This window comes from Tripterygium wilfordii, chromosome 17, assembly GCF_013401445.1.
Source record: "Tripterygium wilfordii isolate XIE 37 chromosome 17, ASM1340144v1, whole genome shotgun sequence".
NCBI classification, from domain to species: domain Eukaryota; kingdom Viridiplantae; phylum Streptophyta; class Magnoliopsida; order Celastrales; family Celastraceae; genus Tripterygium; species Tripterygium wilfordii.
The window spans coordinates 4,080,132-4,095,130 of NC_052248.1; the positions used below are offsets into that span (position 1 = coordinate 4,080,132).

General features: G+C 36.8%; 2 protein-coding genes across 6 annotated transcripts; one reads left to right on the plus strand and one right to left on the minus strand.

The window, feature by feature from the left end:
- Nucleotides 1-720: 720 nt before the first annotated feature.
- On the plus strand, nucleotides 721-14,382 carry LOC119982961. Its single transcript, XM_038826577.1, has 2 exons — nucleotides 721-1,468; nucleotides 13,897-14,382. The coding sequence occupies exons 1-2, from the start codon at nucleotides 905-907 to the stop codon at nucleotides 14,380-14,382; spliced, it is 1,050 nt and encodes a 349-aa protein (XP_038682505.1). The 5' UTR covers nucleotides 721-904.
- Nucleotides 2,613-7,618, minus strand: LOC119982962 (pentatricopeptide repeat-containing protein At1g32415, mitochondrial-like). Of its 5 annotated transcripts, none has more exons than XM_038826582.1 (2): nucleotides 4,684-7,618; nucleotides 2,613-2,851 (listed from the first exon to the last, which is right to left on the minus strand). In XM_038826582.1, exon 1 carries the CDS (start codon nucleotides 7,229-7,231, stop codon nucleotides 6,449-6,451), a length of 783 nt encoding a protein of 260 aa, XP_038682510.1. In that variant the 5' UTR covers nucleotides 7,232-7,618; the 3' UTR covers nucleotides 2,613-2,851; nucleotides 4,684-6,448. The 5 variants fall into 5 exon arrangements, with proteins under 5 accessions (XP_038682510.1, XP_038682509.1, XP_038682507.1 ...); XM_038826581.1 differs by lacking the exon at nucleotides 2,613-2,851 and adding an exon at nucleotides 3,346-3,770; XM_038826579.1 differs by lacking the exon at nucleotides 2,613-2,851 and adding an exon at nucleotides 3,346-3,790.
- Nucleotides 14,383-14,999: the final 617 nt, after the last annotated feature.

The following is a 14,999-nucleotide window of genomic DNA, read 5'->3' on the forward strand; positions in this document are numbered from 1 at the left end:
AATTGACATAGATATCTGGGTTAAGTATTTTATATGGTATTCCCAAATTGTATTGCAACAATTGATTCCTTCATGATTAACAACCATTTAGACTGCTTATTTATCTCAATTTTTTTGTCATAATGTCATAATCTAAACACCAACATTGATTAGAACTTGTATCAAGCTTAGTGCAGGAGTGTTAATTGACTATGGTAACTCTTTACAAATGCGGGAGGTCATAAGTTCAACTCTCACGCCCAGCAATTTCATCGTTATAATCTAGCATTTTCATTGTTGTATCCCAACAAATTGATATAAATGTTCTAGGCATTTCATCGAACACCTGGTATGCTACACAAATACCAACAGATACAAATCGAGCACCAAATAAGCTCCAGAACAACCAACCCTAGACACATAATAACCAAATCAATTAAGAACAACACAGGTAAATATACTAGAAATCTAAACACCACTGAACAGAAAGAAGCATCGATACCGATACAGTATGATTAAATATTTCTTTTTGACTAGTATATGTATTAAAATAGGGATACCAATGATCAATGATAAGTCCCATCTTTTCCTTTGCTTTTGGATTTGCTAAAAGCCTCACATCGAACAGGAAATCCTCTAAGCTTTTACCATCCTTGTTTGTTCTTTCAACAAGAAAGGAGATGTCGCGATCATGCAGAAAAAAAAAAAACAATAACATTCGCAAACTTATTGAACCTGAAATTAAACAAAAGTTAGTACCACAGAAAATACAGCTGGGAATGGGGAGTTTATCAATGGCAAATAACTAAATACACAAGTCAATACTACATGCATGGTGATATAAGCCCTTTTCTCATCAGTTCAACATCCAAGCTCACACACCAAAAAATCAACAGACAGAAATTCAAAATAATTGAAGTAGAGGATGAAGAGTAACATCTTCACAACCATTTTTCTCCTTCCTTGCTTTCTTTTCATTGTAGCAAACTCTTTTTCTCTTGATGCTCAGACTTGCAAGCCTAGTGGCAAGATTAGAGGGAAAAAGCCTCCGCCAAAACAGTGTAACCGGGAAAATGACTCCGACTGCTGCATCAAAGGTAAGTTGTACACTACTTACAAATGCTCCCCGCCAGTTTCACGCCGTACAAAGGCAACCTTAACGCTCAATAGCTTTGAGAAGGGTGGGGATGGTGGTAGTGCATCAGAATGTGACAAAAAGTTTCATTCAGATGATAGACTTGTGGTGGCTCTATCAACTGGATGGTTTAAGAAAAAGGGTAGATGCTTGAAATACATTTTCTTATATGGTAATGGAAGGAGGATTAAGGCACTAGTAGTTGATGAATGTGACTCGACTATGGGATGCGATCGCGGCCATGATTACCAGCCTCCATGTCCTAACAATGTTGTTGATGCTTCCAGGGCAGCTTCGAAGGCATTGGGAGTGCCTGAGAAGGATTGGGGTCAACTTGAAATATATTGGTTAGATGCTTGAAGCAAAAAATGCCAAGAGAAGCTCTTAAAATCAACTTGAATTTGTGAACAACAAAAGATGGTATATTCTGTCTATCTCAAATTCTATTTTTATATCTTTCAATAGTCATACAATGTTGTGAGACTTGACAGTACAGAGTATAATTGCATTTAATTTCTTCAAACATTGAGGGTCTTTGGAGCATTTAGAGTTCAACACTTCTCCACATCAATTACATTGAATTTTACTATTTAACTAGCTCTCCACATGAAAGTGTAGTGAATAATATTGAAAGTCTATTTACATAAATTAGATTTTTATTTTCTCAATTATCCAGAGACAGTACTATTTCATGAGATTAACTTCATAATATGACTTTTAACAGCACAATGACAATTAAATTTATGTGACACACCAAGGGCTTTCCACACAGCGTTCGACGCATCAACGATGCTGTAGCACATGGAGGCTGATAATCATGGTCACACTCATCCACCACCACAGCCACTACGCTACGATCATTTAACGCTTATGGTGATGTTGTGATGGCACAATGCTCTTGTACGTTGTTGGTGCGTCATCAGAGTGGTATTGATTGTCACATTCAGATGGGGCACCGCCATCTCCACCAGCCTCAAAACTGTTGAGGGTGAGGTAATTAAGCCATGTGTGGCTAGACACAGAGGGCGAGCATTTGTTAGGGTAGAGCTTACCCTGTTAACAGCATTCAGTGTCATTCCCTCTGTTGCATTGCCCTGGAGAGGGATTAGGAAGAGAGCAGATAAACTCTTCATCATTCTCTTCATTAGTATCTGTCGGTTGTGTGTTAGCTGGTTATGTGTAAATTTTTTGTTGTTCTTTTATTTTCCATGTGGCAGACACATCAGAACCATAAAGACCAGTCAAAGAAAGTTCAAAAATGGAGAGATCAAAAGCACCAGCTCTTGACCGCAACTCCAATTTATTACAGTACTTCTCCAAATCAAAAGTGAGAACTGATGCCACAACAATCAACGAATCATTTCATCATAGAAACCAACAATTCATTTAGCATTATTAACATCAACAAGCACAAACAAATTTCCTAAAAAAGTACGTTGATTTTTATTACCTTTCTCGGTTTTGGATCTGAATTTGATTGGAGAAATTCAAAGGTAAATTGATAGAAAGTTTGGATTAACCATTGTGTAATCAGAGAGAATAACAACAACAAAAAGTTTTCCAAAGACTTTCAAGTTGGTTGCGTGGGCTCACCGTATCTACCCTTTTTGCGATTTCCCCAATTAGATATGATTGAAGATCTGACCAGTCAAACATGGTTATCCCGAAGACCAAAAATTTGAAAGCGAAAGAGACAAAACCAACCGACCGGCCTGCTGTAACGATAGCGCCGAAGAACTGGAGAAGAAGACGAAAAGTCATCCAACTATGGCATAAGAAAGAGGGAGGGGGAGAAAGGCTTTGTTTTCTATTTTCTATTTTCTATTTTCTATTTTCGATTTCTATTTCTCATTTTCTATTTTTCATTTCCATTTCCCATTTTCTGTTTTCATTTTCTAAGCACAAGAAAACATGTTTGGTTTGAAAATACTGGAAAAAAATATTTCTATTTTCTGTTTCCATTTATGTTGATATGATAATCTTTTAACTAACTATTAAAAAAGAGGGATTTTTTCCCCTCTCTTGCAATTAATATATAAGTTCAATATTTTATCAAATATCATAAATTATTGATCCAAGAAAATAACAATAAGTTACAATTCAAATCTATAACAATATGTGAGATTAAAGTGAGGAAATAATCAATTCTTAGAGTCTGTTCCAATACTTGTTTAGTCCAAGTTCTTCTGCAATCCATTATTGATCCATAAATAATCCAGTCTGCTAGCTAATACGGCACACATAGCCTTAATCAATACTGTAAATCTCTTGCTTAGAATCCATAGAGTATGTCAACATACAGGCTGTTCACAAGTGAAAAAAAAAACTATCAACAACATCAAACGACCATTATCAGAACCCCTTTTATACATTTTTTCATTGCTACCATCACTGAGAGAACAAACAAAAATGGTAAGAAAACAAATTTTGAGAGTCGAGTTGCTCAGGAAGTTGCTGAACTAGAAACTAAAATTACTGGGACAAAATTAGTGTAGATTCATGTGTGAACTCCAAGCAATTATTCTGCCAATACCTTACAAATTGTCTTTTATCGTCTTCGCCTCCCTACCTCCCATAAGGATTGCTATCACTAAACCCATTTTGTGTTCCGTCAACTTCAACTTTGCGCATTTTCTTCCTCAATTTGGACGCACTACTGTCCAAGTGTAAATTGACCTTAGGAGGGCCAGAAAAGCAAAATAAGGCAGCAACTGCCCGAAAAGATCAGTTTCGATCAAAACAAATTAAGAAGATCAGTTTCGATCAAAACAAATTAAGAGCCAAGTCATATGCTAAAAGAATAATGGCCCCATGATTTCAAAAATTCATGAAACATTCACATATAAGAAATTTATCACTTTTTCCATCCACATTCATTTGATTGTGAATAATAAAAAAAACTAGCAGCTTAAACTTATACCATTATGAGCATGGGAAAAACCATGTGCCAAATAAGGCTCTTTTGAGTTCAATTTGTTGCCTAAAAGAATGAGAATCAGGTGAAATTTCTAGCCAACAAAAAAAAAGCTGGGTTTGCTTACAAAACAGAGTTTTAAACTGTAATCCAAGATTTTACATGTGGGGGATTTTTTGCTTTTGAAATCTCTTTTTATTGATTTGAAATTACAACAAAATTAGCAAGAAACCCAATTCAACTCTCAATTCTGCAAGTCGGAAACTAATCCATGAAATCGAATTTCTAGTTATTTATCATAAAATGATCAAAAAAAATCCCAAGTATCCATATCCTTTCAAGAAGAAAGGAAAACAAATTCATGCTTGTTTTGAAAAGCTGGGATCGAGACTCAAATCACAGAAGTTGCTTCAGAGCAAAGGACATCCTAAACTGTATAGCCCAGAAGACCCAATCAATGATCAACTCAAATCACAGAAACAAAACCCAACAAACCCTAGGATCCCAATAGGTATACAACAACAAAAATCCCTAAATTGCAAACGAAAATTTAATCCATACAAGCGAAGCAAAGCAATTACAACAGAAAAATGAAAATAAATGTAAATGAGAAGCTAATCAGGCAAAATATGAAGATCAATAACAAAAAGAGTACCTGGAGAGGCAAACTGATAGAGACCCCTTTCTACCTTGACCTAGCAATGGTGATGGTGGACCAAACTGGGAGAAGATTTACAGAGAAGAACATAAGAGGAAAACAAAGAGAAGGATTCTCATTTCATTCCATATCAAAAACTGATTCCAATACAGAAGTGAACTGCTACTTATATGAATTGAAAGAACCGACTTAACTAACGGACGTTAGTTTGTAAACACATATTCTGTCAAACCTAACAGAATACTTAATAGCACACGTGGCAACAACAAGTCATTTTACAGAACCTTAGTTACAATGCAGGTTCTTATCAATACCCCCTTCTGAAAATCATCCTTGTCCTCAAGGATATAAAACTGGGACCCTCACAACTGAATTCCAGGACAAGTGTTGATAAAATATTAATCGAATCCTCTAGGATCGAATGGAAAATCAACATCATTAGCAAGGTACAATCTTGCATGAGCTTCAAGTGTCATCCTCATTATGTTCCCTCCAGTAAAATTGGGTAAATGCCAAATGCTAGGACATACAGAAACCATAACACCACCCTTTGTGTACATGTGAACAAGAATCTTTGATAACCAGCCATCATAATCATTGGGCTCCAAGCCATCAACTATCCACTGAGTACGTAGTTGCGTACCAAGAAAAGGAAACCTCACACCTACACAAGCATAAGCAAGCAATACAAAGGACTCCATAGTTGGTCTTGCATCAAAATTCAGCTGCATGGATTTTGCTACATCACCTGCCTTGCAATAACCAATGAACAAAGAAATCCAAGTAACCAAATGTCCATCCACCACAGCCTCAGATAAAATCCTTGCTGCATAATTGCTGCCAGTTTTTTTAAGTACAACAATAGTCCCAACGATCATGTATTCATATACATGATCACTTACCACTTCCATAGCTTCCACAACTGCCCTTGCCCGTGCCCCTGCATTTCCAGAGAATTTGATAGGAATGGTATCAGCAGGAAGACCACTCAAGTTGTTACATTTGGTCACCTCATGGCCGAGCATAGTTCCAATAGCACAATTCACATTGTAGATAGGTATTTTAATGAACACAGGAAGACAGTTTTTCAAAACAGCTTTGGAGAGTGTAATAAGCTTCTGATCTAAAGCCATATTCTTGCTTTTGCAAATAATATTGAGCAGCTTCTAGCCTAATTTTGGCAGCAGGTTTGCGCAACATGGAAGGATTAGTGTTCCCTACTTCATTAACTATTTGTAAACCAAGCCGAGACATTATTTCTTGCAACTCCTCTGTCAGATCTATGCAAGCAAATTCCCTTCTAAATTTCTTGCTATTCATACAAGAAAAATTCATGCAACCAAAACCACTCCAAGTAACAATATTTTCACTAACAGGTTTCCAAAGTGAAATAGGAAGAGGAGAAAGACTCACTTTTGGTACAGTCTTGGCCAAGCGTCTCTTGTTTGGCAAAGGTTCCTGATGGTAAGGCTTCTTACTAGGTGGTTTAGCCCCGGTCACTAAAGATATTCTGTGATCATGTATCGTGGCAAGGGGCAGTGATGATGGCACTTGAGAGATGAAATCATAAGTTGTTAGCAAAGACCGCAATTTCTCCCTTTGTACAGGGGTGAGTGTGGACTCACTATCTGTCAATTCCACTAATTCTTGAGAGTACAACAACATTCCTATACTGGTGCCTTGCATATCTTTATCAATTTGCTGAAAAAATTCTTCTTGAATCAATGGTTCATTTCGATTAACACTCTGCAGCAAATATGACTTAATCTTCTACTAAAAACTCTATTTGTAATGGTTGGCAATCCCACACCACTGGACTAACAGTAGTTAGCCATTGAATCCTCAAAACAATGCCACAACCATCTAAAGGCAAAACACACAGATTTTGCTTACAATTATACTGCCCCATAATTAAAGGAACAGACTTGCAGCCACCAGGATCAAAAGTAAATTGAAAAAATCCTCTTTCAACATCTTGTTTCACAGAGTCTATAATATCAGTTGCACAAAGTTCCATACCTAGTTGAGAAATTTCTTCAAACCCATTGCGTGCATCACCCAAGGCATGATTCTGATTAGATTTCTCTTCTGATTTATATCCTTGTATTTCACGAATATTTGAAGGGTGCTCACTAAATCTTGAACCTTTGGTTTCAGAATTTGAAGACAAAGATTCCTCAATCTTTAGTCTGTGCCAGGTTCGCGGAAGAACAATCGGATCGCTACCAGTCATTTCAATCAAACAAGTAGGCTTGGATGGTATCATCGTGTCATGTTCAAACGGACAAAAATCCCCACTCCCTGGTAAAACAACTGGTTGATGCAATTCCTCAAACTCCTTGTGCGCAATTGATATTGCAGATGAATTGTGCTGAGCACTTTTGCGCCATGAGTCCAGCTTTGAATCGATTTGCGAATCAATCAATGCCGGCAACTTAGCAAATTTATTATGAACAAAGGTTTGAAAATTGGCAAAATTGGCAAGACTAGCAGCCACCTTTGCAACTTTTGCTTCAGATTGAAAGTCGATTTTCAAGAATTTCATCAACAAATGATTCTTGACTTTTCATGGCTTATGGAGGAGTGAGATGCGTAGGAAGGGAAACGCAGGCTATAGCTTGAAGTATCGGCTTCGATGCCAATTGATAGACCCCTTTCTACCTTGACCTAGCAATGGTGATGGTGGACCAAACTGGGAGAAGATTTACAGAGAAGAACATAAGAGGAAAACAAAGAGAAGGATTCTCATTTCATTCCATATCAAAAACTGATTCCAATACAGAAGTGAACCGCTACTTATATGAATTGAAAGAACCGACTTAACTAACGGACGTTAGTTTGTAAACACATATTCTGTCAAACCTAACAGAATACTTAATAGCACACGTGGCAACAACAAATCATTTTACAGAACCTTAGTTATAATGCAGGTTCTTATCACAAACAAAACTGAAGAACAAGCAAAGAGGGTTGTAAAGAGGGCTGAGAAGACTCGGGGGAGATGAGTGAAAGGGTCTCCACATTCTTTCACTTTGTTGCAGTCGTGGCCTTCAAAGATCGAATCCAGGAAATCAAAACTCGGAGATGAATACGGAACGAGTACCGTGTTTTCAGAATTTAGAAAACGACTGTTTTTCAAGTCATTTTTTATTTTCAGTATTTTCTATTTCCAATGTTTTCGATATGCCAAACGTGTTTTCAAATCATTTTCTTTTTCTAGAAAAAGAAAATAGAAAACGCATGAAAAACATTCAAACCAAACGCAACCTATTTGCAATAGTTTTTTGTCTTTTGATTGGAGGTTTGGATTTGAAATTAAAGGGATTGAAAAGTTGGATACTCAGTGGCTCGCCACTCAAAAACCATTGAAGGAGGAGGAGCCGATAGAAGAGAGTAGGACTATTTTCACCCCACGAGTTACTAAGCACATCTCAATTTTTCGTCAAAAAGTGAAATCTTATAATACCCCGTGTGTCTCTATCGAGAAGAAGAGCGAAGGTAGCAGCTCGTCCATCTTCTTCTTCAACCCTAAAAATCCAAAGCTTCATCATCTCTGTCTCTAGCTCCGTTGCCCAACCAAGGAGACTTTTGCCAAACAAAAGTAATGAATTAGCCGACTGCCTTGCCTCCGTTGTTCTTCGGCTTCGTCTTCTCCGTCCCATGCTTGAGTGAGCTGGAGCGCAGCCAAGCTCATCATTTCGTCATCTCCATTGAGCATATATAAAGGTCTATAGAGCTCAAGCCCATTATTTCTTTGAAGAATTGCATTGCCCAAGACCCCAATTGTTGCATCTCCATCTCTGCAGTGTTTAAAAGGGGCTTAGAATTTGGTGTATCTATCAAGGTAGTTAAATTTTTGACGCAATACCCAGCAAATGAAACCCTAGCAGATGATGAAGAGGGGGTGTACATTGGGTTTTTTTTTGAAATAACACAAAAAAAAGGTCTATTCGGTAATGTTATATTTTTAACTGGGGTCTACCAAGAATGTGGTGTACTTAGTTATTTTTGGGTTGCAAATAATATTAATCGATAGAAGAGGGAGAATAAGGAGGGAGAGAGAGAGGGAGAGGGAGAGGGAGGGAGAGAATTTAGGATTTTTTTAAAATTTAAGTTTTTTGTTTTATTTTTTTTATGACATGTGATCTTTTACACCTATTTTAAGAGAAAATTACATGTAGCCTATCAGTTTCGTAGTCCATAGGGAGCTCAACAAGTTTATTCCATTGATGTAATCAATGGAATAGCTTTATTTCACTATTTTATTTCATAATTCATTGTACCAAAATTTATTATTTTAATATAGATTCCATTATTTTTTAAAGCACAGTCTAGAATTCATTGTTTTAGTTCTAAATCTATTGTTTTTGAAATTCTATTGAAAAAAATAATGAAATTAAGATTCACCCGATAAAACTCATCAACAATGAATCTTGTTAGAAAGAGTTTTATGCATTGATTCGGAGTATGTAATTTCTTTTAAAATCTAACATGTATTTTGAGAGTTAAAAGGTTTAAAAATTTCGTTTAAAATATTTGGGCTCCCATGGATTACTACTATATGAGTTATCTAACACTACTGTTAGGTTTTTATACAAAACAAAGTCATGTCAAAGAATAATGTCCACATCAACATTTTTTAACGGTAAAGTGTTTGAAGGGGTAATGTGGACTATTGTTTGAAGTTGAGGGATTGATTTGGCCGGGAAAAACATATTAGAGCTCAACTAACCCTTTTTTGAAAGTTCAAAGGCTTTCTTATACTTATCTAAAAAAAGAAAAAAAAAAAACTAGTGTAACAAGTATAGGTTATCCTCAATTGAAATTGTTGAGTACTAATGTGTTTTTGGCGTCTTCATTATGCAGCATATATTTTTTTTGATAAATCTATAATAGCTTTTTTGATGTAGAATTAGAAGGAAAAGAGCAAAGGGCCGAAAGAAAATTGACCCAAAAAACAAAGAAACCTTGCCAGAGACAAACCCAGCCATAGAAGTTACACAAACCCAGGGTAGAAGTTCGGTCCCGGATCAATTATTGTTCAAAAATGTTACGGATCCCAGTAAAAATCATCCTAATTATTTCATTATTGGAATGATTGGAATACTTTTTACTGGGATCCCTATCACTTTTGATTATTGTTGAGGGGTGAAAGTACTTGTGAAAAGCTCTCAGTACTAAATTCGTTGGGTAGAGAATGAAACACTTTCATGGGTGAAAATAGTTTGACTGTGGACAAATTAGCCTACTATGGGAACTCATATAAGTCCCTTTGTACTGAGAGCTAACATACACCAATAGACATTAGCCACGTCATCACAATTCTGTTGATACTAATAGGAACTATGCAAAACAATACAATGATATTTAGGTTCCTATCAGTACTTCCAATATTGCAGGTTATTTTAGTGAAATACAAATCACTAAAAGTTCATAGTTTTAAGTTTAGTTTTCTGATTGGTAAAATAGTATTTTAGACTTCATGCAAGAGTGTTAATTGGCATGGTTGATCTCATTCATAAGTAGAGCTGAAAAACATTGGGACACAGAGACTTATAGTTGATCCGTTTTTGGGTAAATTTTTTAACTTCTTTTTATTGATTCATGTAAGCAATCTTAATTTGTTTTAGGATAAATGCATTGTGCTTTGCTAGCTTCCAAATTTGCATTAGCCAAACGCATGACCTGTTTGTCAATGTTCCTCTGCTCTATCTACTAGAGATTTGTGTGTATATGTGCATGCGTAATTGAAGCATTGAAAGGCTATAGTGATTCTGAACGAGCCGTTGGTTGAGATGATAAATTTGACCGCGCTAACTTTTTATTATCGTAATTTATAAGATTGACTCTTACTCTCACACTAGGCCTTGGCCCATGTATCAACTGATTCATGGGGGTTGTGGGGTCTTCCATGTTACCCGGGGTTTACATAGTAGGTTCCACGCTACCAAAAAAAAAACCTATAATGATTCACAATATTAGCCTAGTGGTTATATCTTCGGGCTTGAAGGTGAAAGATCCCTCAAGTCGGGAGTTCGAACTGGTGGGACATAATTCCTTGGGGTTTCCTGAGTTCTATGGGCAAGGACCGATGGCACAAACCTACTCCTTGGTTAAGAGTCCTATTCTGGGTCTGAGCCCAATCTTACTTGCACACGGGGCATCGACTGAATATGGTCATTATTATAGTGTTTAACTGTTTCAATATGGTCATTATTATAATCTTATATCCCAATTCTCTTTGCATATGCATGATTGATAGTATTACACAATGCATTGTATATGGTTGTGTGTGTTTGTGATGATACCTTGAGTATGAGAACCGAGTAGCCACCGGGACGGATTAGGGACTAGGTTTTTAATTAATCATTTTAAATCTAATTCGTGCTTACTTTGATTACAAAATCGCTCATGCTACCAAGTCATTCGGCCCATTTCATTTACTTGCTTTTATTTGATATTCATTGTGTTTAGTAGTGTTAGCTAGTCATTTGACTATCATTCACCATCAAATTTGCATTGTTTCCTCGTGTATCGATACTAGACTCACCGATTTATTACTTGCCGATACCCTACACTTGGGGTACGTACACACACTATTTGATGTTGGTCAACTTCCAAAGAGAACGGCTGGATTCGAAACAAGTCACCCTCCAATGAGAAGCCGAGGTGACAAGAACAGAGATGCCGCGGCCATGAAGAAAAAAACAATGACATTGATACACTTCTTGAACCTAAAAATTAAACAAACGTTAGTTCCAACAGAACATACAGCTGGGAATGGGGAGTTAAATAGTTCATCAAGGCCCTCATTTTCTTTGATTCTGGATTCCTAAAACTGGTATGTCTACATGCATAAGAGACAAAAACCTTATTTTTCAGGCCCTTCTTCCATCCATTGGCTTGCATTATTCGGCAAAAGAATCTCTGCTTTCTAGCATATATTTTGTAGAAAATACACGAGGCTCAATTAATAATTGTATCGTCTCATTTTCATACATTAAACCACAAAACCATTTGCAGGTATCGCCATTTAACATGTCGATTAAGACAAAATTTTCTAAATTAATATACTACATTAAGCAATGCAGCTGTCCCCACAAGTATCTTTCAGTCTCATAAAAAAAAATTCAAGCTAAAGTAGATTCCTACGAGCTTTGATCTTTCTTGTTTGAGCTTCTGACCGGACCTCTATTTTGAGGTCCTAACGTCCTTTAATTAGGATGTTCTAGCACTTAAGTAGTGTATTTATGTTTAATTTAGTTAATTTTACTCTTATGGTTGCCTTTCATTGGTTTTGCAGGAAACCAGGTTAAAATGGTTGAATTGGAGATGTTTGGAGCTAAAGAAAGGAGCTAGAAATTCATCAACTGACCAGACACCTATTCAACCATCCGAACACTGTACCCACAAACTTAGACAGAGCCTTCATCAAATTGAACGCGCATGAAGTGTCCGGACACCATTTATGCTATCTGGACAATAAGTGTCCGGACACCCAATGAAGCCATCCAGACACTTTACTCACAAATTGGAAAAGAAGCTTGCCAAAGTCTTTGATAAAGCTGAAGTGTCCAGACATGTCTACTAAGCGTTCGGACACCTGTTGTGATTCTGCAACTTTCTACATTGAAATTTCAGGGGCATTTGGGGTAAATCTTATATGTAATCAATGGGGGACGATTGTATAAGGGTAGTTAGATATTTTCCATTACAAAAAGAGGGGAAAACCCTAAGATTTGGGTCTTTACCTCATTCATTCACTCTTAAACATCTAGCCTCCATAGTTTTTCTCTCTCTAGGGTTTTACTTAGTTCTTGTGATCTTGATTGTAAACATTGGTTTTCATCTATAAAATTGATGTTTATTCTCATTATAATGAGTGGCTAAGTTCCCTTTCTAGTTTCTGGTCTCGAACGGTGGGTGTAAGGATTCGATTACTCAAGGTATGGTCAAAGGGTCGTAGCTTCGATCCCTCTCTTTTAATTTCATGATAGTTGTGTGATTGGGTGCAATAGAATGACATATTGATTTTATTCTTAGATTGTCTAGTCTAGGGAATTAATTTCATGTGCTTGAATGAGAAGTGTTAAACCCCAATGCATGATTTCCTTAATTATTGAGTAATCCATTGCATAGCTATTGATTTATTAATTATAGGTATTGATGATGGAGTTTTGGGTTACTTTAGGAATGCGTATGGGAGAGTTATGGTTAATTTTTCTTTGAGTGTGAAACTAGGGTGTTAGCTAAGTCGAGCCCCAAGGGGAACATTAATCCATAATATTATATACTTATCCATTTGCATTCATTGTAGACTAAGAGACCCGATGACCTCCATTTATGAATAGAAGTCTTATATCCCAATTCTCTTTGCATATGCATGATTGATAGTATCACACAATGCATTGTGTATGGTTGCGTGTGTTTGCGATGATACATTGAGTATGAGAACCGAGTAGCCATCGGGACGGATTAAGGACTAGGTTTCCAATTAATCGTTTTAAATCCAATTCGTGCTTACTTTGATTATAAAATCGCTCATGCTACCGAGTCATTCGGCCCATTTCATTTACTTGCTTTTATTTGACATTCATTGTATTTAGTAGTGTTAGTTAGTCATTTGCATATCATTCACCATCAAATTTGCATTGCTTCCTCGTGGATCGATATCGGACTCACTGATTTATTACTTGCCAATACCCTACACTTGGTGTAAGTACACATACTATTTGGTGTCGGTCAGATTCCAACGAGAACGGCTGGATTCGGAACAAGTCACCCTCCAATGACAAGCCGAGGTGACAAGAACAGAGAGGCCGCGGCCATGAAGAAAAAAACAATAACATTGATACACTTCTTGAACCTAAAATTAAACAAACGTTAGTTCCAACAGAAAATACAGCTGGGAATGGGGAGTTAAATAGTTCATCAATGGTAAATACAAAGCTCTCTACTACCAGCATGGAGATATAATCAATGTAAAACCTTAAATAAAAAATAAAAAAAAAGACTGGCAACAACTTTGTACGGTCGTCTATATAAGCCCTTTTCTCATTAGTTCAACATCCACCCTCACAGACCAAAAGATCAACAAACAAAAAATCAAAATAACTGAAGTCGAGGATGAAGAGTCACACCATCGCAATCGGTTTTCTCCTTCCTTGCTTTCTTTTCATTGTATCAAACTCCTTTTCTCTTGATGCTCAGACTTGCAAGCCTAGTGGCAAGATTAGAGGAAAAAATCCTCCACCAAAACAGTGTAACAGGGAAAATGACTCTGACTGCTGCATCGAAGGCGAGTTGTACACTACTTACAAATGCTCCCCACCGGTTTCACGCCGTACAAATGCAACCTTAACGCTCAATAGCTTTGGGAACGGTGGGGATGGTGGCGGTGCATCAGAATGTGACAATAAGTTCCACTCAGATGATACACTTGTGGTAGCTCTATCAACTGGATGGTTCAATAATAAAGGGAGATGCTTGAAATACATTTACATATATGGTAATGGCAGGAGGGTTAAGGCACTAGTAGTTGATGAATGTGACTCGACTATGGGATGCGATCGCGACCATGATTATCAGCCTCCATGTCCTAACAATATTGTTGATGCTTCCAGGGCAGTTTGGAAGGCATTGGGAGTGCCTGAGAAAGATTGGGGTCAACTTGTAATACATTGGTTAGATGCTTGAAGCAAAAAATGCCAAGAGAAACTCTTAAAATAAACTTGAATTTGCGACCAACAAAAGATGGTATATTCTATCTTGTCTCAAATTCTACTCTTGTAACTTTCAATAGTCATACAATGTTATGGGACTTGACAGTTCAGAGTATAATTGCATTTAATTTCTTCTACCATTGAGGGTCTTCAGAGCATTTAGAGTTCAACACTTCTCCACATAAAAGTGTACAGAAAATATTAAAAGTCCATTTACACAAGTTAGAATTTATGTTCTCAATTATCTGGAGATAGTAGTATTTCATGAGGTTAACTTCATAATATGACTTTCGACAGCACAATAACAATTAAATTAGCTAATCTTATGTGAGAACTATATTGCCAGAAGTTCGAGGAGCCGTGGAATGTATTAAAAATTAATTGAACAGGAGGTCACAACAACGTACAGAGATAAGATGGTATGGATCCAATAGCAAGAACGATCAAAATTAAGCAACATAAAATATATTATAGAAGAGATTAGGCATCAGACCAGGTAATATATAGTCCATCACTCCATCCCACTGATCATATGACACCTTGGGTTGTGGTCCAGTCGTGACAGTTTGACCCCAAATCACATCCGAGAGC

Coding starts and splice junctions, on each gene's coding strand:
- LOC119982962 (XM_038826582.1), bottom strand. CDS start 7,231: ATGAAATTCTTGAAAATCGACTTTCAATCTGAAGCAAAAGTTGCAAAG.
- LOC119982961 (XM_038826577.1), top strand. CDS start 905: ATGAAGAGTAACATCTTCACAACCATTTTTCTCCTTCCTTGCTTTCTT. Junction 1,469..13,896: donor TTGAAATATATTGGTTAGAT/GCTTGAAGCAAA, acceptor CTTGATGCTCAG/ACTTGCAAGCCTAGTGGCAA.